The 27142-nt window shown below is 35.4% G+C and overlaps 1 protein-coding gene across 4 annotated transcripts in view; it reads left to right on the top strand.

Moving 5' to 3' along the window:
- LOC113438464 (transducin-like enhancer protein 1) overlaps positions 1 to 27142 on the top strand; it is a 79553-nt gene that overhangs the window by 9752 nt on the left and 42659 nt on the right. The window contains exons 5-9 of one of the 4 annotated variants that reach the window (XM_026703841.2): positions 11765 to 11827; positions 12836 to 12910; positions 23110 to 23184; positions 24412 to 24616; positions 25383 to 25399. In XM_026703841.2, coding sequence (XP_026559626.1) covers positions 11765 to 11827; positions 12836 to 12910; positions 23110 to 23184; positions 24412 to 24616; positions 25383 to 25399 — 435 coding nt within the window. Of the gene's footprint in view, positions 1 to 11764; positions 11828 to 12835; positions 12941 to 23109; positions 23185 to 24411; positions 24617 to 25382; positions 25400 to 27142 lie in introns of all 4 variants that reach the window. The other 3 variants (XM_026703840.2, XM_026703843.2, XM_026703842.2) reach the window with 3 other exon arrangements.

Genomic DNA, 27142 nt, shown 5'->3' with positions numbered 1-27142 from the left:
AATATATTACTGAACACAAGTGAATTGCCAATACTGCTTGTTTAGCAGTTTGCAAGGGCAATGGCAGTATGGATTTTTGAATTAGAAGGCAGAAGGACTGTTCTTTCTCTGTGCTGGAACATCTAGTGGATGGTTAAGAAGAGAATTGATTTAAAGAACAAACTGCTGCAGCTTCTGTTTTGAGCTATTTGAAAAGCTTCTGTGGATTACTGAATGAAAACAAAAGGGTAGTTTTCCATTTTGTGACAGAACAGAGCAAAAAAGATTTTGTTTGCTGTCTGGCTAGGATGCTAAGCCTAAAAAGATATGAAGTCCCCAATCAACTATAAGGAATTCTTTGGATTATTCTGCTTAGCTTAAATAGAGGTAGCCTAAATTAACAAATTTGTTTTCACTTTACCACAAAAACCCACACAAACAAACCAAAAGTGCACATGATACTGCTCCCTCCCTCCTTTGCAACTTGGTCCTATGTGTATTTACTCAAAACTAAGTTAACCAAGTTCCTATTTAACACTTGATAAAAATAGTTAAGATATTTTCACGGATCTATATTTAATATGATATCTTACACATAAAAGGTATGGTTCATGTATAGCCATAAAATGAGGCAGTAAATGTGCTTTATTAGAATTCAGTATAGAACTATCACTATCTCTTTTGCATGACCTGCAAATATTCTTTGTGGTTTTCAAACTTGTTTATACATGTAGGAAGTAGAAGTCCATAACAAGATGGTGATGGCAATGATATTCTAATAACTGTAACTAATATTGGCTTAATTGAAAACCATAGTAAGTACCCATGGTTATGGCACATCAGTCCAGGGTTAAGCTATAATAAGTGTAGTGTCATTCTAAAATTGGATTCCCTACTTAACTAGGCTGTTTTTATTAATCTCAAGGGCTGCACCTTGGGGGGGAGTTCACACATTCTGCTCTAAAAATGGGGAATGAAATATTTTATGTTTAAATATGTAATCAGACTTTGTATGAAAAAATAGTGGATAATTGTTTATGCAAAAGTTTATATATTGGCCTACTTTCAAGAATGATATCAGTAAAGTATATAATACTTAGCAATTTAAGGAGGTTTTCAATTAAAAATTCTTATAAAGCTGGAGAGAGAGAGAGAGAACAGATGATAGCAATCAATTTCAATATATTGCCATGGATTTGCCCATATAGTCATCAGCAGTTGAGCTCAACTGAAGGGTACCTTTTAGTATTTTTAATTATATGCATAACACTTTGAAATAGCTGAATTCATAGAATGGATCTGGATACAAAATCCATTGTAATTGTCTTTAGCAGCAGTAGCAATATCTCACATAAAATGAACGTAAATTTGCTCAGTAAAAGACTGAAAAAGATGTGCTAAGAATAGAGAAAATTGTTCTTTTAATTATTTCCTGTTTTTCAAGAAAAGACAAGCCAGTATATATTTATAATAGAGCAGCAGTTATTTATAATAGAGAGATGTGTATGATAAAAAAAATCCCCTTTTCCTCTTTAAGGATTTGGAAGACATTGGCATGTATTATATGTGACTTGATTCCCAATTCACTGAATCAGTGAAGCTATTCTAATAAAGAATAGAATGTGCAGAACTCAAAGTATGATACGAATTAAAAATGTATCAGTTAACAGTCTTATCCACTAGCCAGTTAAGAGAGTGAAATCTGATTCAGTCAAATTACTGAAGGGCAATGGCAATGGCCCAGTCAAATTACTGAATGTCAACTTCTTATGAATAAAAAATATGAATGAATTACTCAGAAAGACGTGGATGGCCTTTTGAATTTAGTACCCACTTGCATTATTGCTGCCTAAAACATGTAGGTTTCATTTCTGACATATCAAGATCTGTATCGTATACATATTTGATTTTTTTTAACTTGGAGTCCTGATATATAATTATAATGTAGCAATCATTTTTAAAGTGCATGCATGGTTCTATTGGATATAAGGTTGCTAGAACTGAAATGATGCACTGTTTTACTAACACATAGACAGTCATTGATCAAAGCTCATCTAGTTTATGTGTATGCACACACACACATACACACCTCTTTATCAGTCTGAATTTAATCTGTTTGATTATGGCTTCACAACTCTGTTGATTGCAATATTAATGGTGACAACACCGATAACTTGAAATATACTGGGAGGCCACCTTCACAACTTCTTTGTGTAATGGTTAATATGGCTGTAAATAGGAGATGAATGTGGCTACTTTTCTAAGTCTATTACTCAGGAGGCCTGTAAACATGATTGGCTGTTACAATTCTAGCAGAATCATTCGATTTGAGAGCAATAGAGAGATAAGGTATCCAATTACCCAAATGATTTGCAGGGCTAGCCGGTGTTGTCATGGAGATGTGAGTTGGAACAAATTAAATTTTAAGCAATAAAAATAATCTTAAAGCACGTCTGGGAACAAGAACATTTGGCAATGGCACTTACCTGTATTGAATCTTAGTTTGACATGCTGTTGCTTGACATTGATATACTGTGGGGGCTTAATCCTCCAGATATGGCACAGAGCCTCTTAATACGTTGCTGTCATGGCCAAAATAAAAAACAGCACTGCCTTTTCCCAACTGGCACCTTCCAGAGGTGAAGGATTTCAGTTCCCATCATCCTAGCCAGCCCATTAGCTTTAAAAATATAGCGGTTAAAATGCGTGCTATTGTGAGATAGATGAATAAACAATAATTGTACAGATAGTCCTTGATTTATGACCACAAATGAGCCCCAAATTTCTGATGCTAAGCAAGACAGTTAAGTGTAAGTTTTGCTCTATTTTATGACCTTTTTTGCCACTGTTATTAAGTTAGTAACACGGTTGCTGCAGTTGTGAAGTCACTGATGGTTAGGTAAATCTTGCTTCTCCATTGACTCTGCTTGTCAGAAAATCGCAACGGATAATCACATGACCTTGGGACACTGCAACACAATGATAAATATGAGCTACTTGCCAAAGGTTGAAATTTTGATCACATGACTGGGCAGATATTGCAACGGTTGTAAGCAGTAGTGCAATTCAACCGGTATAACAACTGATTCGGTGATTGCACGCTTTGCGTGATTGCACACCATTTAAGAAAGCCCCTTTTCAGCTTATAATACTTACCTTCTACTTCAGCCCCAGTGAGTCAAACAGCTGAGGAGCAGCAAAACCGCTCTGCCACACGAATCAGCTGTGTTCCAAAACAAGAAAATAAAGCATAAGAAAAGAGCAGAGGTGGGTGGACGGGGCCCAATTATCACCAGAACTACCGGTTCTCCCAAACCAGTCTGAACTGGTAGAGTCTCATTCCTGATTGTAAGTGTGAAAAATGGTCATAAGTCACCTTTTCCAGTCCCGTTGTAACTTTGGTTACTAAATGAATGGTTGTAAGTTGAGGACCTGAATAATTGAAATTTCAGTGACTTCATATGTCCAATTATTTAACATCTCAATTTTAAATGTGTGACAACTTTTCTTACAGCTCTTTAAAGGCAAGCAAGTGTGATGGCCATTATAACCTTGATTATATCCTTTGGACTGTTTGTTATGTTGGCTCTTTCAGGTTGTCTTGAAGACCGTTTTTTTGTTGTTGTTGTTGTTGAGCAAATGAAACATTTTAAAAAATAAGGTATGCTGCACAAAATAACTTCCACTGACGGTTTTACTTACTGTCTTTGTGGAAGACTCTTTTCTTTTGTCCTGCAAGTCACTCTTGTGGAAGGCTGCAAATTGGATGCTTTCTGCCCTCCCTGGCAAAGTGAAGGTATCTCCAAGCCATTTTGTTAACAATTTACTGATGTAAGGAAAGTAACTTCTGAGAGAAGGACATACTTCAAGTGATAAAGAATAACAATCTAAATGTGTTTCTGAGTCAGAAAAGCCTACTTTCCCCCTTATTAATGCTATATCAAACCGATTCGTGCCTTACAACATGGATTTAAAAAGAACCCTGTAAAAAGCTTTCATCCTCATATCGGTTAGACAGATGGAGACAAAAATTGGACTGAGGTCAAGCCATTTGCAGCATACTCACAGCCTTCGATTTTCCTTACCACAGATCATCTCAAATGATTCGGTAATGACCAAAAGGGCAGCCTTGACCTTTATTCCCTGGTGGATTACTGTTACACTGTATATAAATGGCAAGAATATTTTGCTCATTCAGATGGAGTTTTCAGCTCTGTTTTGTTGAAATCTCTATAGCGCCAATGCAGGGATTTGAACAGTGTTGGTTGCTTGTTTTGTGGAAAAGCTAAATATATAGTTTCAGTTTCAGTTAGGTGATCATACTGTCCTTTTGAAAGTTTTTTTTCCCCTGCCCCAGAACCTTGAGTTATTGTGCTCCTTTTTAAAAAATAACTTCTTTTTTTTAAAATACTCATAGTAAATGAATTTGGCAGAAGTTCGTATTTTAATTCGTACTACTAATGCTTAAATATTTCCTTTTCCCATGTTTGCAACATTTAATTTTTCCATAATAGTTTTTCTTATTTTGGCAAATGGTTTGCTATGGATTTTTTTAAAAATATCCTTTTTGATGTGTCATATTTCAAGATTATAATGCATAGATTTCTAGAGGATAAAGGATGTTATTTATTTGATTGTCTAGGTTGTAGGGTGATTTTTAAATAAGAATGTCTTGAGTCCATAGTAAGTAATAATCAGCTGGATATTAGCTAAGCCCAATAGATTGTTTTGGCCATTGTATATAATAAATGAGAACTAATAGTTTCTTATAAACAATATAAGAACAGTAATTGTGTCTATGGTTGAAATTCTATTGCTCTGATAGTCAGAAAACACTGTAAAGATAGTCTAGGTTTGCTCTGAATTTGAACGATACAGGAAATAGAAGTAATGTAGATATGATTTGTGTTTTCCTCTCTGTGGTTGCTTTTTTACAGTTCCCATACCATGCAAAAATCACTCAAACAGTGCAACATATTGTATAGGAGTGTATTCAGCCTAGGATTGCTCATTATAAAATGTATTTTGTTTCTAGAACCTCAGTTGTAATATTACAAGTTGTCTGTTATTTCATTGGATCAAAGTTATTCAATGTGTTGAATATTCCATCATAGGAAACCATTGCATCTTGAGCTCAGCTGTTGCTGCCTTGCTGTTTTACTCCAGCTGCAGTAGGTACATGGTGCTTGTTCGTGTTGGGAACGGGGTGACTGAGTTCTAGTCCCACCTTTGGCAAAATACAGCTGGGTGACCTTGCCTTGTCATTCTCTCTCAGCCTTAGGAAGAAGGCAATGGCAAACCACTTCAGAAAAACCTTGCCAAGAAAATTGCAGGGAGTTCTCCAGGTATTCTCCAAGAATTAGACATGATTGAAGGGAAGGGAAAAAACCAATAATTCCAATGTGCCTTAAATTATCTCAGTTTTTCTTTAGGCACTGTTACTTCCTTTTATACAGACTACCTGCTAGCTGTCAGCCAAAGAAAATCAACTTCATTGTTCCTTCCACAGTTTTTTGCCTGCACATCGGGTAGAAAGGGGGGGGGGGGAAGCCTGCTGTTATTGATTAATTGTGTGAATGTTATTAGCCAGTTTTGTCTAGTGGTTAAGGCACCAGGCTAGAAACCAGGCGACAGAGTTCTAGTCTTGATTTCATCATGAAAGCCTAAAGGGTGGGCTAATTGTTGTTTCTCAGCCCAACCCATCTCACAGGGTTGCTGTTGTGGGGAAAAGATATGTAGGTATATGTAGCACCTTGAGCTATAAAAATAATAAAAGGATAAAAAATTAAAATTAATATATTATTGTAAGATGCAAGAATATATGTAGAGCAAACACCTACACCAAAATTCAATCAACCAACTAAACAAACTCACCTTGCACTAATAATCTACATTTATACAACCTCAATATCATAAGCAACACTTGCATGTGAAGCAAAGTAGTGAGTGCACAAAATGTGTGTGATGTTTTACATTACTTTACTTGCTTGTTAAAAAAAAACAGAAGCAGAACAAGCACAACACTTGGAGAGCCCATACAACCACCCACTTGAATTTTTAACTTTTCCCTAGCATTAGGGGGAAAAAGCAATAATTTGCTAAGCAGTCAAGCAGCTACAAGCAGTTTTCTCCTGTCTGACCATGTGTTTAATTGCTTTTCTCCACTCAACACTCCACTCCCACATCACCTTATTCAATCTAAAGCAATAGCAGCAAAGATACGACTGGTCCCTGCTGAGGTATTGGCTATGCTGGATGAAAAAAAGCAGTCACAAAACAACAGTCCAATTACGGTGCTATGAGCAACTGGAACATTCAAAACTATGCATCTTGAAACAGCCAAGCTTATTATTATGTAAATTTTACTATTTGCATAAAAATGGGGGGGGGGGAAATGGAAAATGCATGTTTTGTTTCATGATTAGAGCCTGCTTTCCTACCCATATGATACCCAAAGTGGCAAACAATTAAAAAAATGTGGGAGTGCTGTTGTTGATTTTAATCCAAGGCAGACTGAGTTTTTCACTGGGGTTTCATGTCTGGGATACACAGTTCACGCCACTTCTAGACTGGCTTTTCTGGAAATGGCATGATAATGACAAGCATGTCATAAGGCTGTCAGGATTTTTTAGGGCTCTATAATCCAAATAGCTACAGGAACCACTTCAGTTTAAGAGGACCTTAAGAGTTACATTAATCATAAAAAGGAAGCTGTCAGATTGAACCAAGTACATGTTCTAACAATGGACATATTAGAGCTGCATTGAATTTTCATGAGATTCATTATTTTTCTGTGAAAGCTGTCATTTCGGTAGGCGTAACAAAGTTTACATGCCTTTCTTTCTATCCTGTCCCCTATTTATGTACGTGGGGGGCGGCGGAGAGGGGGGGTGTTCTTGTTTCCTCAATTTGCTGCCACTTGGAGATGGTGGAAGATAGTTCTTGACAGCGGAAGATATATATTCCTTTCCTGTGGGAGCTGCCCTCTACGCACAGAGTGAGATAATGTTTTGGAATGATATTTCTGGCTGACTAACTTCATGTGGATTCTTTGAACAGCATCATTGTCCAGTAGGCAGCATGTGGGAACATCTGTCTTGTTTGAGGTAGGGTATAGTCCCACCTCCTTGATAGCAGTTGTTCTGCAGGCAGTTTTTGCCAAAGGGAGTGAAAACTACTAAATGTTTACAGAAAACTCTTCTGTATATAACAGAACCTAATTTAACAATAGTGTATGCATTTGTTAATTATTTGTATACCAGATAGCCAAATACATTTTTTCAGAAAATGAAGAAACAAAAGTATGAAATATTTGGTTTATTCTTCAGTAGGCAGTAAGAGGAGATAATAGATGTTACACATCATAATAAAAATAATTGCTTTTAAATGTATTTGTCACCTAACTCCTAGAAACTCTATACATCTTTAGTTTAGTGGAATTACAGATGTCATTTGTAATTATGCAATGAAGAAAGATTTTTAATTTATTCTGAGATGCATTAGAAATTAATATAACAGACTACTTCCACATAAGGATTTCTTCTATAAGAACTAATTGGTGAGATGAATTTTTAAGGATTTCAATGGAATATTTAGTTCATTTTTTCCCATCTAACAAAGAACAATGAGGATGGTGCCTTTTGAAGTCAGGAAACTGGATTGCCTTTCAGATAATAAAGCATTGCTTCTCACAAAAAAGTAGCTGAAAGTAAAAGCTTTCAGTGATATCCTGTTTAATTAGCATGATGAAATTGTATTTTCTAAGACATCTAGCTTTTTATAAGTCTCTAATTTGTGTTTGAATTGTGTGAAGCACTTACTCCTTTTCTCCTGCCTCAAAAATACTATTTTAATCACATGGATAACCTCTGAAAAGGTCTGGTGGTCTTCTGGGCTGAAACACAGAACACGTTTTTATCAAATAGGATCTACAATTGTTGAAATTACAAGGACAGTTGGTGATTGTGACAGGAAAAGATAAGTTAGATAAGTAAAAATAGGAGGTTACAAGCAAATAGGAAAATATTGGTTTATATATTTCATCCTGGATCCATTGTTTTTATTAATATGCCACAGTAAAGAGATTTGGAGTGAATACTACAGCTGTAAACCCAATTTCAGTAATTACTTAAGACAATTGGAGTCCTTGACACTTTCCAGTTCTAAATAGAATAAATCCAACTGTTTTAACATAGAATAGAATTTTCAATATTCCTTTGTAGAAATATGGGAGAATGTTGGTCTAATTTTATTTCCAAGTAGTTAACAAATAAGTTTGAAAACAGTATTTCTTTACCTTCCTGATGTTGCTTCAGGTTTTGTTGTTGTTGTATTTTTTCCAGAGAGTTTATTTTTATCTTTTACAAACATCTCTTTTGGTGAACAGTGTGATTCCAGGTTTTTAACATGACCATAATTACATATCCATCTTACATATTCATTTTCTTATCATATCATTACACTTTCCATTTTCTATAAATTTTTCAAAAAGTATCCTTATGTTGTTTACATTTATTTTATCCATTTTTAATTCATATCTTAACTTATTCTGTTTTTCTTTAATTATTCTTATTTCTTAATCTATTTTTATTAGACTTCTATACTTTTATATGTCATATTTGCAATTTCATCACATATTCTTATTTCATTATTCAGTATATTCCATTTTAATTTTAATAATTCCAAACATTTCCCCCTTAATTGCCCATTTGAGTGCACCACCCTTTTATCTTATACATCATTCAGTTTACTCCCCTTTAACTCATATTAAAAATTTACCATAATATAATCATTTTTAAGTTATCACCTAGGTATTACATATCACATATACATTTTAGGTTAGATTCCACATGGTATTCTTTTCTTTATTCTAAGACACTTATTTTTTCTAATACATTGATCTTTTCAACTAATTGTAGAAACTGATATTTGCCTTTTTAATAGAATTCTCATAATTCATTTTAACTATAATTTCATCTAATGTAATTAATATTCTTATAATAGTCCCATCTCTACATATATTCCAGTTAATTTAACAATAATTCTTAGAAAATAATCAAATAGAAAAGAAAAAAAAACATCAGTTCCAATCATTCCATTTTTAGCAATCTATATTTTTATACTACTTTATGCATTACCTTGCAGAATCCTCTTTCATATGCTCATTATCTTGAGCTGTTGTTGTTGTTGTTAAGCCAGGGATGCATAAATACATATTCTTCTGAGGTTGGTAAAATGAAGACCCAGAATATCGGGGTCAATATACTGATGCTGTAAACCCTTAGAAAGGGCTGAAAAGCACTGTGAACCAGTATATAAGTCAGGGGTGTCAAACCCGTGGGCCGAATGCATCATGTGCAGGCCACGCCTACCCCAGCTCCGCAAATGGGAAAAATGGTGCAAAACGTCACGTGGCAGCAACGTAACGCGGCAAGTTTCACACCTGTGACATACATCTACATGTTATTGCTATATGCATTCTCCAATTTAGGAGGTGAAGCAAAAGGGCAAGCTTATTTTTCCTTTTTGCTGATTTCTTATCACTGCCACTTGTTAGGCCAGGAACTAGATGAGAGAGCAACAGTTATTGTGTATGGATTTTTTTTTTTTAAAAAAGGTGTAAAATAATTTATTCTTAACACTTGAAAAAAAAAATGGCCTAATTTGTGATTTTTTTTTGCTGTTTCTCAGCTCCATCTATTTTATAACATTTTCTCTAATGGAGAACTCAGAAGAATTCACGCCTTTTTTTTTTTTTTGGTCATTCTAACAAAGGCATTGCTCAAAGATAAGATTGGAAACTTGTTAACTTTCTGTGCTTAAAAGACTGAGCAAACATTTCCTGCTCTAGGTCATGGTGCCTTATGATTTTTGTTACACAGGCTCTCAATAGAATGATTATTTATCTAAGCTTCCAGTTTGTACAAGGAAACCTTAACTTTATTGTTGCTTTCAAATTTTGAATGAGAATTCACTTTTAATGGTAAAAAAATGACCCATGGAAACTGCTGTATTATGAAACAATGTGTGGGGAAAAAGCTTGAGTATCATACGTTTTAATCTCGGTTAAATATGTGTTGTTTCCTTCTGTGGAAAGCAGAAAGAAAAGAAAATCCCTGATCAAACATTTACAGAATTTGAAGCAGGCATTTTTGAAACTGTTCAAGCACCTGCCTTTTCTCTCCTTAATCACTCAGTTCACTATGAAATGTTGACAAAATGACAAATAACAACACTTGAAGCTGACTGTGTGCTTCAGATCAAAACACTTTAAGTTAGTAAAAAAAAAAATACACATACCTCCCACAGAATGCAAACAATTTCAGTCTCGGACTTTATCTTGAATCCCTCCATTATGTTTATGATGCTTTAGAAAGGGGGGGGGGCACTGATTGAGCCTGGAGCCCCCAGCAAGCTTGTCATTTACAAATAAATCAAAAGGTCATCATCGCCATAGCAAAGGACGAATGACTGGGGTTGCTTGATAGGCCCCACACTCAAGCCTGCTATTAAAAATGAATGCATTCAAGAGGCCTTACATTAAGAACATAAACAATTAAGGGTACTTGAGGGGCTTTTATGTGAGGCACCAGCCCTGCAGATCTGCTTTGGTGGTGAGCAAAGAGAATATGGGCAATTAGTGTTGATGTATCTGCTGTCTGCAAGGGATGGTTTCTTTTATCCCACATTGTTTTAACTGTCCCCTGTATTTGCAGATCAGAAATCTAGCGATAAGCCATGTCAAGCTAGCTGCGACAGCTCAGAATTCATGAATATTACATGAACCTGAGGGGCTGTGTCAGACATTTCAGAGATTTAATGCCATCTATATTGCATATTCCTAAAGCATAGCTTATATTTTTGATTGATTGACTGGTTTGAGGCTATTCATCCCCACCCCTCTTTTTAAAGGTTGGATTCTGGTCTCACGAGTATTTCTTAGGCCTTTTTTTTTTAATGCTTCAAGCTTGTCTTCATTTAATATCTGAAGCTCTCATTAATAGTTGTGGAACATTTCAAAGTAGATTGAGTTCTTACTTTAAAAAACCCAGAAAGGATAGCATAAAGTAAAGTTGAGTTTAGATTTCTGTGGCTCACAGATGGTTTGAATGAAAGATTCTGCATCAGTGCTATACAATTATATATAGCAGTGATGGCTAACCTTTTTGTTATCGTGTGCCAAAAGTGCATGCGTGTGTGACAGTGCACATACATGTCTGCACCCATAATGCAATGCATGCGTGACCCCCTCCCGCTCCACCCGCTCCCCTGCACATGCACACACATCTCCCACATTCACCCTGTCCCCTACACATGCGCAGCAGATACCCAGAAATCAGCTGGCTGGCGGGAAGATGCCCTTATCAAGCATCCTGCATTTCTGCCCTAAATATCACAAGATACTATGCATAGATTGTTATAAAGTACCTACTTGGATATCGGTTTGTGGGGATATCTGTGACTTATTTCTCCTTTTTCAGCAATCAGAAGACTTGAAATAATAAAAAGAGGAGGAACAACAATAGATTTACCAATTTCACGCTGGGCTTCAGTTGATGCTTTATTTGTTAATAACCTATGTAGTAAGAATATATTTGTTTAAATATATGTGGAGCTGTAGCAGATGTTCTTCAGTAAGCTGAACTCTGTCTGCTTAACTACATATTCCAGGTATTTGATGTAATATTGGAGTACTTCACATTTTATAACATTTGTCTTTCACATGAACTTGTAAACTAAAATATAATATGCATGTTTTAATCCAAATATTTACTTTCCTCTGTAGACTGAAATTGCCAAGAGATTGAATACAATCTGTGCACAAGTCATCCCATTTTTGTCTCAAGAAGTAAGTACAAATGTTCAGCTGTTTAAAGTGAAATTATGTTGCATCTTTGTTTGTAAATTAGTTTTTAAAATGTTAATTTTATCAAAATTCAAAAGAACGAGGAACATCTGTTGTAGTTGAAGTATGCAGGCCCCCTGTTAATTTGGTCTAGCAGATGAGATGAGATACACCAACTGTATAACTGGTAAAATAGCTCAACCACAAAATTATTCTTTCCAACACAGGAGGAGGCAGTCTAAAAAGATTATCAAGATTTTTTTAATGCTAGCATTAGCTTAGCAGCTGCTAGTCTAGCCATTTGTTAAATCTTCAGTAAATAAAAATGATAATGTTTAATAGCACACTAAACTTTTTGAGTGGCATTTGCAAAAGCAAAAAACTTCTAAGAATTGGCAGTTGAAATTCTGAAAGCCCTTTTACATTTCATTTGAAACATTAAAGCCTAAGAAAGCAGAAGTCTAATAAAAATCTAATTAAAAGGCCAGAGGTGAATTTTGTAAAGCACAGAGATGAATTTTGGAGAGTAGGAAAACCTGGTTACTAGCACAGATGTAAATTTTATTGTGCATGGGAGAACCTGGTGACTAAATTGATACCAGGACATTGGCAGAATGCCTATTAACACAACACGAATAGGCCAGATATACTGCCCTAATGCCTTGTCCCACACACTTTCCTAGCCCATAATTGGCACCCAGAGGTGCCTTGAATGATGATTTCCCAATGAGATGGTGTTAAGGCAAGGATTGAGATTGTGACCAACATCAGCCAATAGTATGGTTTAGCATAATATGCACAACAGAAGCATTACTATCAGCTTTGGAAGGAGGTTAACTTGCAAATAAACTATAGTAAAAGCTATGTATGTATGCATGGTGAAAAGAAGTTGCGTCTTGGTTTGCTAGTTTGAAGAATAACTACTGCTTGATTTTAAAAAAATGCTTTTTTCTCCTTCTTAAATATGAGACAGTGGTTGTTCTGATAATAGACATTTATTTGTCCTTTCAGCATCAACAACAAGTGGCTCAAGCAGTGGAACGTGCCAAACAAGTGACCATGGCTGAGCTGAATGCCATCATCGGGGTACGTGGCCTTCCAGGTCTACCTCCTACAGTGTGTATAACCAGCTTTCCTTTTTTATTGCTTTTGGCAGTTTTGATGTTTTAATTTTTGATGTGTAATAATATCTTGGATACTTAATGGCTACATTTTAGGTATTTATTTTCTTGGCATCTATGAATTTTTAAACTGGTAGCATTGCTAAAACCTTAATTTATCAAATGATATTGCTTTATCCTATGTATCAGGGATGTTTAACCTTGATTACTTGAAGACTTGTGGACTTCAATTCCCAAAATTGGGGAATTCTGGGAATTGAAATCCACAAGTCTTTTAAGTTGCCAAGGTTGGACATCAACCTATTTTATATGTGGAATGTTTGTGAACTGTAAATTAATATTTGGAGTGGGTATATTACAGGTTAGAAAAAAGAAACCAAACTGATTAGAGATGAGATATTTTGTAGGGATTAACAGACTTTCTTGGTATCTGAGTCATTTGATAATCTGAATATCTACATTAAAAAAAAAACATAGCATATTATAAAAGTAAAGTCAATTTGTACACATTTATAAGTGAAAAAATGATTGGGTGAAAAGATTAAGAAATTTTTATTTCTACTTTTACTTAACTACATTCCAATTAATATACTATAGTAATACTAATGTCATAGTTACATCCCAAAATAACATGACAAGTTGTATTTAAATAAAGTAAAAGTAATTATCTAAAGTCTTCCTCCTGACATTATAGGGAAAAAAATGAGAAAGGATAGTAGACAATCTTTAGGTTTGCCAGAATTTGTATAACTGTCATGTTCATACAAAGTTTAACCTCATGGGAAAATCATCTGCTAATATATGAAAACAAGTAGATAACATGCTTCACATTTATGAGCATTGTGCACCAGACAGTTTGCTTTGTCATTTATATTAATTTTATAATGCTGAAGAAATATCACTTGTATTTCCATCCTATTTCTTCTACAGTAGGCAAAAGAACTTGAAACAAGCCCTCCTTCTGGTTTATATTCATGTGCAAGTACTATGAGAGATTCAAATTATTCATTTACTAGTTTATGTTAATTACTTGTGAGAAGATGCCCTGCTGGTCTTTATAGTTCCCTCAGACACTTTGTAATGATAATTAGACATGCTGCTGTATGGATTAACAGTGCAATAGTCCAGTGACGTGTTCAAACAATAGCACCAGTTAATCCATCTGTCCTTAAAATTACATCCCAACTGGAGATGGGGGAACTCCCCCGCCCCCATCCCCACAAGACCTAAGGAGGATTAAAAGATGATCCTCTGCTGGAAAACTCTGCTTTAATCAATTTCTGAATTGTAGATCTGTGGTAAACTATTGGCAGTCAATTAGGTGAAATAAACTGAGAGAATGACCTTCATTTCCTTTTAATAGCCATTCCTCCCTGCAAATGTCAGTAGATTTTCAACTTAAATTTTATTCAGGCAGCTTTATTACATGCCACAGATTAATTTTGCATAAACACATCTCCCCTTTTAAACTAGGTCCTTGTTCCTCCTGCTTGCCCCATCCAGTTAACTATCTTTTTTCCAAAGTCTTTATTTGTCTTCATGATGCATGACTTGTCCCTATGATGTCTTTACTTGGAATTTAGTTCAGAAGTTCGACTGGGTATTTTCTATGTGTGCAAGTGTGTTTAGCTGACACAGCTCGAAATAGCTTTTAAACTAAATTGGAAATGTTTAAATTGGACAATGAATATTTTGTGGAGCATCTGGCTTATATCTTTGTCCAGTGCTACCTTTTCCTTAAGAGTGCCCAGCAGCCAAGAGAACAATACTGATTCATTTGCAGACTACCCCCAGTTGAATACTTTCAATGCAAACCCTGCTTTTTTTATTCTTGTGTATTTTTAAAGGAACAAGAATACCACCCATTTATTTAATATGCTGATTTCATTTTAAGTGAAACAACAGCATTAAAAAAGACTGCAATTTGAGATTTGCCTCATATGCAATGAACTTCTGAAAAATAATTGTATACTCATTAGCAAGAAAATAATATTTGGCCTGTCAAATTGGACCAGCATTTTTTCAATGTGATAAAATGCTGGACTAAATCAAAGTAGGGTGATCACAGACAGGAGACTGAAGTTTGCCTCTTTCTTGCAGTTGCTTCCCAGCAAATGTTATTTGGAGGGATGCTGCCTTAAATCCTAAAGTAACATTCCAACTTCAACTCTAATATTTTTTGATAAATCATTCCTCGGTGGGTGGATCTAAACCACCCCATTACATCTTTTGGAATGAATTCCATGGGTTAGTTAAATGGACTTGTAAAGATGGACTTTTCTTTCATTTGTTCTAACTCTTTCCATTGGATAATTCCTAGTAATTTGTGAGCAGGAAATAAGCCTTTTTCCTGCCCACTTTCTGCAAGCTATTCGTGACTTTATGCATTTCAGCCATATTCCTCTCAATGGCATGTATGCATAGGATATCAGCCCTTTAACAAACTGAGGCATTAATATGTCATTGTCAATTATAATATATCTTATTTTTCACTATTTCTAAGCATCATGTTTTTTCCAGCCTTTCCCCCCAATCCAAGTGCCTTGCATAGATGATCTAACAATTATGTTATAATCCAAAAAGTGTTGTGCAACTGCAGTCTCACTTTACACATAGATATTGGTCCGGCAAGAGATCATCTCTTCCACTGCACATTTGTATACACAAATAATTATCCTGTGCTGCACAATAAGTTTCATGCTCTGACATATGCTTGATTTGTTTGAAAGGGATTGGGTGCACTCTGGAAAATTGGAGTAGCATAAAATTGGGCTGACAATTCACTGGCCCTTTGCTCTTCTTCATTGAACATTCACTGTGTCAGCCTGTGTCCCTAGAGGGAAGGAAGCATCAGGAGTCGGTCTGTTCTTACAAGCAGCAGCTGCACTAAAGTAAACGCCAGCTCAGTTTAATAGCAGCTGTCAGTATTGTTCAGAAACCCAACTTAGTATAAAGAACAATAGTGGAGGCCATGCTCTTAAACTGCAGTGTCTTTCAGGCTAATAAAAGAAATAGTAATTTAACGGTTTAGACATCTATTGTGAGCCTAAAACATCATGAGTCTTTTCAAAATGCAAATCAGCTGCTGAATTCTCCAACATTAGAAGCTCAAATCAAGTAGCCAGTGGCTAGGCAAGGCCCAAGAAATTTGAGTTGCATGAGAAGCAGTAGAGAGGCACAATTGAGGGAAAGGTTGAGTATATTCCTAATAAGTATATGGAAATAGTTAAGATCCAAGTTTTTAGTGATGCTAAGGTAGATTTAGTTTTGTTTTTTAAAGAGCTTTGTTTCTTGACATGGAAAATAATTGCTTCTAAATTATTTCCCTTACTTCTTTGTTGGGAATGACCTTCTACCTCTAGACCTGTATTCCATTTGGCACAAGAATTAAGGCACAGGAAAGTGTGAGGAAGGTGTGTTGGGAAACATTCAGTTAAGAAAAAGACGGGAGGTAGTGGATGGAGAAGTTTGCTCTCATAAAGTCTGTAAACTAGATCTGGAACTGTGTATTTTTAATCCTGGTAGAACAAATTCTTACAACCCCCCCCCCTCAAATGTAACACTCTTGAAAAGTGTCCAGGTGTCCTTTTTCAGGAGTCTGATCCAAGTTTATGCAGTTAAGTAGTTGGGACTGTATTTTTGAACATAGGGCAAAGGGCTCATGGGCAGAATACCTTCACATACATCACAGACATTTGCTTTGAAGGATAATGAGATTGAAATGTCTGATTTTAAATTTTACAAAGTGAACTAGCAAAATGGCAAGTGAAGCAATCGTTCTCTTCCTATTTCAATGTTCCAAGTGCGGTGATAAATATTTCCTTGGACATTTAAATAGATTTCTTAGAAAAGTTTTAAGAGATTAGAATAAGAGGAAAACATAGTCAACAATTAGGAAAATTAAAGGCAGTTTGTATTAGAATCATAATTGGCCCACACGGGTTGATAATTAGATCACTTTAAGAAATTGATAAGATTTCACTTTTTAAAAAATCAACTGTAGAAATACATCTTAAAGGGTATCTTTTGGGTCCTCAAGATATTGTGGATATTTTAGTTGAGGTGAAAAATAATTTAATTTTCCTCTTACCCTTTTGAGGTGTGCTGTTTGTGCTTCTGTGAAATGTATCAGTTGGATTGATGGTATTGATGAGACAGATTGAGTTGTTGGCATCTAAAGGGCTTTGTGCCATTGCATGAGGTGATTGACTAAAGGATTAGCAAACCACTGGATTATTTTTCCTTTCCTTGGCTGTGGCATCTCTGAGACCATAGTGTGTGAAGCTTAAGAGGATGAGGTTAACCTCTTGAGGGTTTATTATGAGCCTGTAGTTAATCTACAGAGTGCCTATAAATTACTAGAATACATATTTTCCTATAAAATAGAAATCTGGAGGCAAAAATTTGCTGCTGCTGCTTCTTATTGCAGAAGTTTAGAAATCATCATCTGCAGTTCTGACTTTACTTTTGGAGTGGATAGGGTGAATGGGCCACTGCAGAGATAAAATGTCAAAAGTCTTTTTAAAAGAATGTTGGGAAAAATGTTTAATAGTATTTTCTCCAGCCTGATGTCCAAATGTTTTAAGCTGCAACTACCTAATCCACAACCCACCAAATCTCCAGCTGTTAAAATTAGAGTTATCTGGGGGTGAAGTGGTGGGAAAAAATCGGCAAGATGATGGATAGAGCATTGGGATTCATAACTCATTCCTTTTTTTACATGTGTCACACATTGCAGCTGCCATTTGCCTCCCCCCCCCTCCCACCCCCACTGCTGGTTAATACTGATTGAAAATTACAAGAATTGTATTTTTTTCATCTGAGGAATATACTGCAGACTTAAACTCAAAAACAAGATACTGAACAAATAGTAAGATTTCTTTATTTACTTTGGAGGATCTAAATTTCAAGTATGCTAAAAACTAGAGTCTGGTATGCATTTCTTAAAATTCTGCTTTCTCCCCATATACCTTGCAGATTGCATTTGAAATATTAAGCTGTGGTTTTGAAATAAGACATATGTTTGCTGCTCAGTGATGGGTGGTGTGAATTTAGAATTAGAAACAAGTACTAAAGAGCCATAAAGGTCAGATAGAGGAATGTACAGAGACATAAAATAAATTTATTCAGACAACTATAAAATCTGTTATCTGTCTATTCCATTATTTCCAGTTTTTAATTTAAAGCTTTTCTGTTCTTGTTTACACCCATGCTATTGTGTTTTTATTCTCTATGCTAATAATTATTTCAGAAATGCAAGTTGAAATGTATTATATATGATAAATTTTGATCATATTTTGATCATAATTTTGAAAAGCTTTGGTGGCGCAGTGGTTAGAATGCAATAATTCAGGCAAACTGCTGACTGCCATGTGTTTGATCCTGACGGAACTCAAGGTTGACTCATCCTTCCGAGGTTGGTAAAATGAGGACCCAGATTGTTGGGGGCAATATGCTGACATTTGTAAATCGCTTAGAGCAGGAGTGTCAAACTGGCAGCCCGAGGGCTGGATGCGTCACATGCAGGCCACATCCAACCCAGCTCCATGAAGGGGGAAAAGTGGCGATGCAGCATGTAACGGCAAAGTGGCGCTGCGATTTTGACATCCGTGGCTTAGAGAGTGCTGTAAAGCACTATGGAGTGATATATAAGGCTAAGTGCTATTGCTCTAGAAATACTTTATTGTATAAGTGAGGGGCAGATTGCCATTTTAAGTTTATATTTTTTTTCTTTCCCTTTCTTATTGAATAAAAATATCTAGAAGATTAGGACTTGATTTAAATTAGAAAATATTCCAAAGCATAAAACCAAACATGAAATTAGTCAATTATAATTATATGACTGTGCTACAACTTTTAAATTCCTGCTGAAAGAGCCAAGCCTCTTCAAACAGCATACTTTTCTCCTTTATTACATCAGGCTTTGACTCCTGTTGCTAGATTTCACTACTCATCCTGGCTTAAAAAATATTTGGTTAATAGTGATGCTACTCTGAAGTGGGATTTAAAGGTCACTTAGCTGAATTAAACTTGCAGGTTTAATAAAATAATATCTTATTAAATTGTATAATTTAATTTGACTATTTTTCTCCTTTTACAGTAAATATGCTACTTTCTTAATTTAGAACTTGTTTTTAAATGCATTAATTACATTAGTTACAATAAAGTTTTAGGACACTAGTGTCATGATATATTTACTTCAAAAATTATTCAAGGAAGCAACTAAGAGTTTTTCCAGGTGCACCCAATTTGCTGGTTTTCACACAAAAAAAATCTTTGTTGTAAGCATCAACAACCCCTTTTTACTGGCATCCTAATTGCAAATCCAGCATATTGTCAGATGTACAATGTTAATTTTGAATTCAAGATTGGAGAAGACCATCACCTACTAACACCTTACTTAAGGAGATATACCCTATACAAGCATTTTTACTAGGAGTGGGGAAAGATACAATTCATTGATCCATATCCTCTGTATACAATAGGTTATAACTTAAACGATCTCAGTTAAAAAAAAAAAATCAGGTGATGGGGGAAATACTCCACTTAACAGGATAGGAACTGGAGTGAAGCTGGAGTGAACAGTGGTGCAGTAAGTGGAGAAAATAAATACTGAACTAGTGTAAAACAGCTTATACATATCCCATGTTGCCACATTATGTTCATGAAGAGAGTTTAAACACACACACACACACCCTACAAACAGAAAATTCTGTACTGAACCTTGCTAAAGGTAAGATTTAGGAATATTACTGACATTCATTGCACTAACAGTTTAACTATTTGAAACTGTCTTTGGAACAGAGAATAAAAGTGGCTTAAAACATTTAGTTGTTGTAGATATAGTGATTTGTTTCACATAATTAAAAGATTAAAAGCAAATAAATTGTGCTAAACAGTTTCCTGGTTCATAAAAGATTGCAATTTTAGTTGACTGGAATGCTTTTGGTTGGTCACTTGCAGTATGCAAAGTGACTTCATACGTAGCCTAAAGACAAATAAATATATACATTCAGTCTGATAATCTAAACCTAATCTCTCCAGCTGATATGAGATCTAAATTCAGTTTCTGTATCAAGTAAAACTTATTTACTGAAATATTGTTTTATTCTATATATGCATAGATGTCCAAGCATCAGGTTCTATTGACTCTGCACTTCATAGCAAGCAGAAAGAAAAAACACTTTCTTAAAAAGTCTTCTCCAAAATGTAGTGTATAATAATGTTTTACTACCATGTTGTAATGTTAAATTGCTGTTTAAATGCAGGCTCCTATTCATTCTTTTTATAATACAATTTAAGAACCAAGGCTGGAATTTTCTGTTGGCAAAATATTTATTTTATAAACATAATTTTAATTTTTAGTATTTGAGCATTTAATTTTAGCATTTCTATGAATTTAAAGTTTATATTGTAAAAATAACATCGTAAGCATTATTAAACACCTAAAATCACAGAACATTTTCAGCACATTTTTGTGCAGTGTTTAAAGCACCTAACTGCAAGTTTGTAATCTAAAAATTGTGAGTGATATAAACAGAAAAGGAGGAATTGAATCTATCAATTATTATAAGCTGTCTTGATAATTCATGCAGAATCTGGATGAATCTGGTTCAGATTACACAATAAAGCTCAAGTTTACTAAATAAAGACAAAGTTAGTCTTTTATTTGTGGATTATTCCTGCAGAAAGTCAGACTGCTTCCAAATGATTATACTTTTACTAAACCACAGATGTTTGATATTGGGTTTTGGCTTGCTCTGAAACTAGTACTTAATAGTTTTTCAATTTTTTAAAAAAAGGCAGAATTATGGCTAACTCACAATCACCTGATGAAACATGCAGCCTTTTGTGCTACACTGAATTGGATTCTCAGCAGTCTTTTATCTTTCAGCCATATTATCTTGTCTGTTTGAATCCACAAAAAAGCTTTGACTGGAAATTCCTTTTAAGAAAGTAGAAAACAAGAAAGTGTTTTCAATCTTGCTCACCAATGAATGACAAGGATGTATGCCGCAGCCATTGTATCCCATTTTCCACACTTGATACTAAGGGAAAGTTACTATATGCATCCTGATCAGCAGAAAGTTCCTTCATGTATTATATCTGCGTAGAACCCCTTCACATATTGTTCAAATGTCATGTGGATGACAGCTAGGAAATGAAATTTGAGCATACTGTGGGAAATCCTTTCATGCACTTTTTCAACATATGTATTTGTGAAGCTATTACTGGTGAAATAATTGAAGTGACATGAAAGTAATCATAATGGAAATATCTGAGTTCTCATTTCCTTGCAGAATATTTCAAATAAGTAGCAGCTACACGAAAGAGGTCTATTTGGTCCATCTTAAATGCTAGATACCCTTGCCCTGACACTTGTATCTATTTACTATAAGTCTACACTGAAGCATCATAAAAGAGAGAAAAAAGGTGGCTCCTGGGTAATCCCAGACACTTTGCTTCTTTTTTTAAATTCTTTCTCTCCATAACCAGAAAATCTGTATCTTAAACTTAAAATCTGTAAGTGTCTTGTATAGAATGGTGCCCTCACTGTTTCTACGCTGGATGTACAAATGAAACTGGTGGATGTCTTAATAAATTAAAATGAACATAGACAAAATAAACCAAAATATTGACCTCACTAACTTTCCTACACTGGATTTATAAGAGAGACTTGTTCAATTGTGAAGAATTTTGTGACAAAAGCCAAATAAAGAAAAAGAAATCAAGTTCTAGGGCAGGAGTGTCAGATTTGGGGAGTCACAGTGGTGTCACGTGGTGTATCAGGACTATTCCCCCCTTTGCTAAATTGGGTGGGGGCAGAGCCAGCATGTGACTCATCTGGCCCACACGCCCTGAGTTTGACATCCCTGTTCTAGGGCATTATGTGAAGGGGTTTGAAAAGCAAACCCTTCCCTTGTGGGACAGTATGAAGAAAGAAACTTGACAATTAGGATTGTTAAAAGTAAAGGGGTATGAAGTTGGTTTATTTGATCAAGGTATATGTGTGTGTATTCACCTCTGATAATCCTTAAAAGACTTTTGTTTATAAGGAATGAGTAGGGAGGCTTTTAGGATATATATATTGATAAGAGATAAGTAATGAGAAAATGAGGGATTTCTTAAAAAAAATTTTTAACCCACCCTTGTTAAGAGAAGGTGGTAAGTTACTAAATTTATTCTTTTCTGCACTTTCTTCTTTTTTCTTAGTTTGCATTCATTTTTATCTTTTTGATTGTACATTTTTAAATAAAATCACTCTTTAAACCTTCCTCCCCATTTTTGGACATGTTCCTTGGAAGAAGCCTAAATATAAACAGCTGTATAAAACAATGTTTGAGAACTTTAGATCTTGAATTCAAGATGGCATGGCAGAACTCACAGTTGTAATTATTTTAAAATCTTTGTTTAATTACGGAAAAATAAAATCCCTGAGTTTATTTGCTAGATGCCAAATTATTTACAAAAATATATCACACCTAACTGGAAGAGATGCTTCTGTTGTGAAAAGAGCATAAATTGTGTTGTGCTTTGTTTGGCTTGGTACAGCTTGTTACTTCTTGCTAATTAAAATTAAGAAAAGTACCAGAGAAGCAGTAGCAAGACAATACCTGATATAAAAAGTAGAAAAAGAAACTATATATCAGATGTCCTTTGCTAGAATGCATAGAGTACATTTAGACATTGTAGAAATATTGGTAAAAATATATACTTTATATTAAATATAACCTTATATTCATATTTTATAATATGAAAGTGTTTTGTAATACATGTTTTCACAATGACTGCATGGATTGTGTCCACTTTATGGTGACAGGGAACACTGCTAAAATGGTTAAATACCCAAAAGTTTTCTAAAAAACATGGTCGAGAAAGATTTTAAATGTGTCTTCTCTGGTCACCACACAAAATTTAACTGAATACAATATTAAATAACTCAAAAAAGCAGGTGTTTAGCTTAAAATTCTTGATCTAAGATACACACAAATGAAACACATACTTTCCATTAAGTGCCTCTAATATTCTGTTAAATGTTATGTTGTCTATATAAGCACAGTGGTAATGATTATCTTTTTCTTTTCTTTTTTTTAAAAAAGTTAAGTACTACACTGTAGAGGCGATAAATGTAATTGATGTGATTGTACCATGTGTCAAACACAGGACCTGGTAATGCTATCAGCTCTTGAGAGTTGCAGCTTGGCTGAAGTCATAATGCAGAGACCCATGCTTACAAATGTAAGCACTTTGAATAATTCTTTCAAAATTAGAAAGGGCTAAGTAGAACTTCTGGCTGCTAAGCTATACAAGGTGTGGGCTGCAATTCTATGCACTAACCCTCTCCAACCTGGCATTAATCATATTGGGAATTCTAGAATCCCAGTCTATCTGGAGAGAGTGTTAAGTTGGGGAAGGTTGTAATACATGCTTATCTGGAAGTATGTGTCATTGTTCGCAGTGGGGCTTATTTCTGAGAAGATAAATAGTAACTTGAAGCCTTGCAGCTTAAGTCAATCTCTTGCCTTCTGTTTGGAGCTCAGTCAAATTGGTTATATTATCCCTGGTCTTAACATTCAAACGGGGGTAGACTGGAAGGGGAAAATGTATATTTTCTCTATGTGTGTGTAACTACATGTACTAGTCTTCCAAACAAGGCACCTTCCAGAACCACGAGCTGCAGTCCCAGAATCCCAGAATTGTCAGCTGTGATCTTGGGGAATTCTGAGACATGAAGTCTGCACATCTGGAGGACATTGAGGCTGGAAAAGGCTAGCATATATTGTGATCTGGCAAAGATCAGTCTGATCTTCTGCTGAATTTGGGGATAGGTACATAGATTTGAAATTGTTGAAGTAAATCTCATATAGTGCCCTAAGGGTAAGACTAATCAGATCAATACTCTGTATTCTGTCAGTCTTATTGTCAAGCATACACCGACAACAAGAATGAAGTGAAAAGAACACTTGTTTGGTCATTTTTCCAACTGGTGATTCAGTACTGGAAATGTTCCTAGCAGAAGCTGTAACAGAGACTTATTTTAGATAGGGCCCTTTTAAATTGTTGGTTTTCATCTTTATTCAAAGCAATTGTGAAAACAACCGTTTGGGGACAGGAAGGTGAGAGCAATGATATCTCTGTCTGCACTAATTCTTTTAATACGGAGATGGATTTGAAAGGTGCCAGCTGTCTTCCAGAGTCTAGACTACACAAATCTGTTAGTTGGGCTGCAGATTAAGTTGCATGGCTTAGTTCTGTAGTGCAAAAGAGGGTCAATATCCAAGGCAGTATTCTTACAGTTGTGAAACTTAGCACAGGGTGGTTATCTAGACCAGGTTGAAATAAGGTAGATACTGAGACAAGAAATGGTGTTATGTTCACTGGCTAACCAGTCCTCCTTTTCTTTCCTTCCTCCCTTCCTTCCAATTGCCTGATGCTTCTATCTGGAAATACCACAATAAATAACAGCAACAACAGTTGCAGGCTCAGCATCTCTCTCACGGCCATGGACCTCCAGTGCCTCTTACTCCACACCCATCAGGACTTCAGCCTCCTGGAATCCCTCCACTTGGAAGCAGCGCTGGCCTTCTTGCCCTCTCAAGCGCGCTGGGTGGGCAGTCTCACTTGGCAATAAAAGATGACAAGAAGCACCACGATACAGACCACCACAGAGGTGAGAGGCATGGAAAGCCTGATTAGGACGTTTCAAATAAATGTTCGCACGTTGCTGAAAATTGTGGGCATCTCTAAAGAATTCTAAGGAGTTATTTAGAATGAAAACCAAGAACAATTATAAAGCCAAACATTAAATGTCCTGCATTTATATCACTGAAACAAAATTTAGCTTGAGGTACTTAGTTTTTGAACCTGGAGTTCACTCCTGCTTTGATGAAATGCAGGGCCTTTTAACATCCCTACAGATGATGCTTAGTTGTAACCTCAGTGGCCAGCACAATATTGTGGATGATCATTACACAAGAATAAGTGGGCAATATTTTTGTTTTTTTTAATTAAAGAAAGAAATCTTTAACTGAAAGGGGGCAAGAGGTGAAAGGGTGGGCAAATGAAGAATAAAAAAACCTGAGTTGAATGAGTTGAAATGAAAGGTTTTAAGCATTGCTCCTTTTTTATAGTTTTGTTTAGGACACCTTTAAATATTGGGAAAATTGCACTTGAATAATTTTTGAAGAATAAAAATTAATTTATTCTGTCATGGAAAAAGAACTAGGCCTTGTGTATGGTTAAACTGTAAATCATGTTTACAAAATGTAATTTTCAGGAAATCACTGTATTAGGAATGTGCAATGACTTATATAAATAAAAGCCATTTTAAAACTGTTTGCGGCTTGTGTTCTAATTTCTTCCCCCTTTTTATTTCTGTTCTTGCCTCTGTGTCTGAACGGGCATGTCTGTGCATTTCTTGGTTACTACGGGAACAGACAGAGATCCAGGCACAGTAAGTACCAATATTCCTGCTAATGTTAACATTTTCATAATTACAGTAGTTGATAGCCTAGATATTCACCTTTTCCTCCCTGTAGACTTACTTTCTGCTTCTCTCTCTTAGTTTAGATAATGGTCACAGTTTCTTCTATTTCTTCTACCATAGTGCTCTGTTGGGAGAATTAAAAAATACTATTTATTTTTAATAGCCTTTGTGGCTATGGGGATAAAATCCCTGCAAACTAATCTGGTTTCAGGACACAGCCTTGCTAATTCCTTAACTAATATGTGCTTGGAAAACAGTATCAGCTATTATATGGCAGTCACCAGGAATGAGAACATTTTGATAATTTTATCTTCACAAACCTGACTCTTCAAGTGTGTGATCAGACATTACACATCTAATCAGAGCCACTATGTTAATTCAAAATTTGTCATTAATTAAAAGATAAATGTCTTGTTATCTATACTTTGTAATATCCTTTTGAAAAGAGTCCTACTGTTTTAAAATATATTTAAAAAACAATAATATAGATTACTCACATATCCTATAAAATTCCTTAGCAACATAGAACAATACTGTTCAAGGAGTCATGCTCTTTTTTAAAAAAATTGGTCTTCCATAGATAACATACATGTGATAGTTATACCCTCTGGGCAATTATATTGAGTAACAAATTATACAGTTTTTAAATTGTGATTTTCTTGTATCCTTTTCAAAGGGATTTCTCAGAGCTTTTACTCTGGTTTTGAAAGAGGTTTGTGAGAGAGAAATTAATGTGCTCCTCTGTCTTCACATACTTTTTCAGAGTTTTAAGTGTGGAATTTTAAAAAGTGAATCAAAAGGTTTTTTGAGTATACTTCCTATTAAAGCTGCTCAATAAGGTTTTTCTCCATCATTGTCTTCAAGGCCCCTTTGATGACTAGGCAGTTTACAAATTAAAATTAAAATTAAAACAAAAGATATAAGAAGAAAAATAAGATACCTGTAAATATTAGTAAATATTGTGTATGTTCCCTTAAAAGAGGTAACAGATGAGGTGGGCAAAAACGGATTCTGCCTATTTGTCCTGCATGGGTAGGAGGGCTTCTCAGTCCAATCATATACAGTGGAACCTTGGATCACGAATGCTTCTGACCACAACCAAATTAGGTGCCGACCAAAAAATCCACAAAATGTTTGACTCTGGTCACGAACACATCCTCGGGTGGCAATCAAACATGGCCGTGGTAATTTTCCCTGCTGGGCTTTTGTGTGTGTGCGTGCGTGCGTGCGTGCATGCACAGTCAGTCTTGCGTCCGGTCATGACCAAATCAGGTTGCGACCAAAGTCCTGGAATAGATTACTGTCGTGACCGGAGGTTCTACTAGTTTGGATTTTGAATTTGTTCCTGCAAGAGAAGTGAAGGTGATGAATACTACTGAATTCCCTCTTTTTTTGCACCCTCTTGTATTACAGTGAAGTTGTAAATTTGAATGGTCACTGAATGAACAGTTGTAACTGGAGGACCACCAGTACAGGGAGTCCTCAATTTATGACCACGACTGAGCCTGCAATTATAGTTCATTAGAAAAGAATATTTGTAGCTCAGGGTCGAACTGTGGGATCCTCAGTGGTCTCTGAGCTAGGTAGTTTTCTTGCAGACATTTCATTACCAAATTAGGTAGCATCAATGCATCAACTACCCTACAGTCATAGATTGTGATAGTCATTAAGCAGATGTGACCAATTGCTGAGTGCCCAAAATGTGGTCAT

This window comes from Pseudonaja textilis, chromosome 2, assembly GCF_049901715.1.
Source record: "Pseudonaja textilis isolate UNSWEBS1 chromosome 2, rPseTex1.2, whole genome shotgun sequence".
Taxonomy (NCBI): Eukaryota; Metazoa; Chordata; class Lepidosauria; order Squamata; family Elapidae; genus Pseudonaja; species Pseudonaja textilis.
Note: the sequence above shows the minus strand (reverse complement) of the source record. Positions and strands in the feature narration are given on the sequence as shown.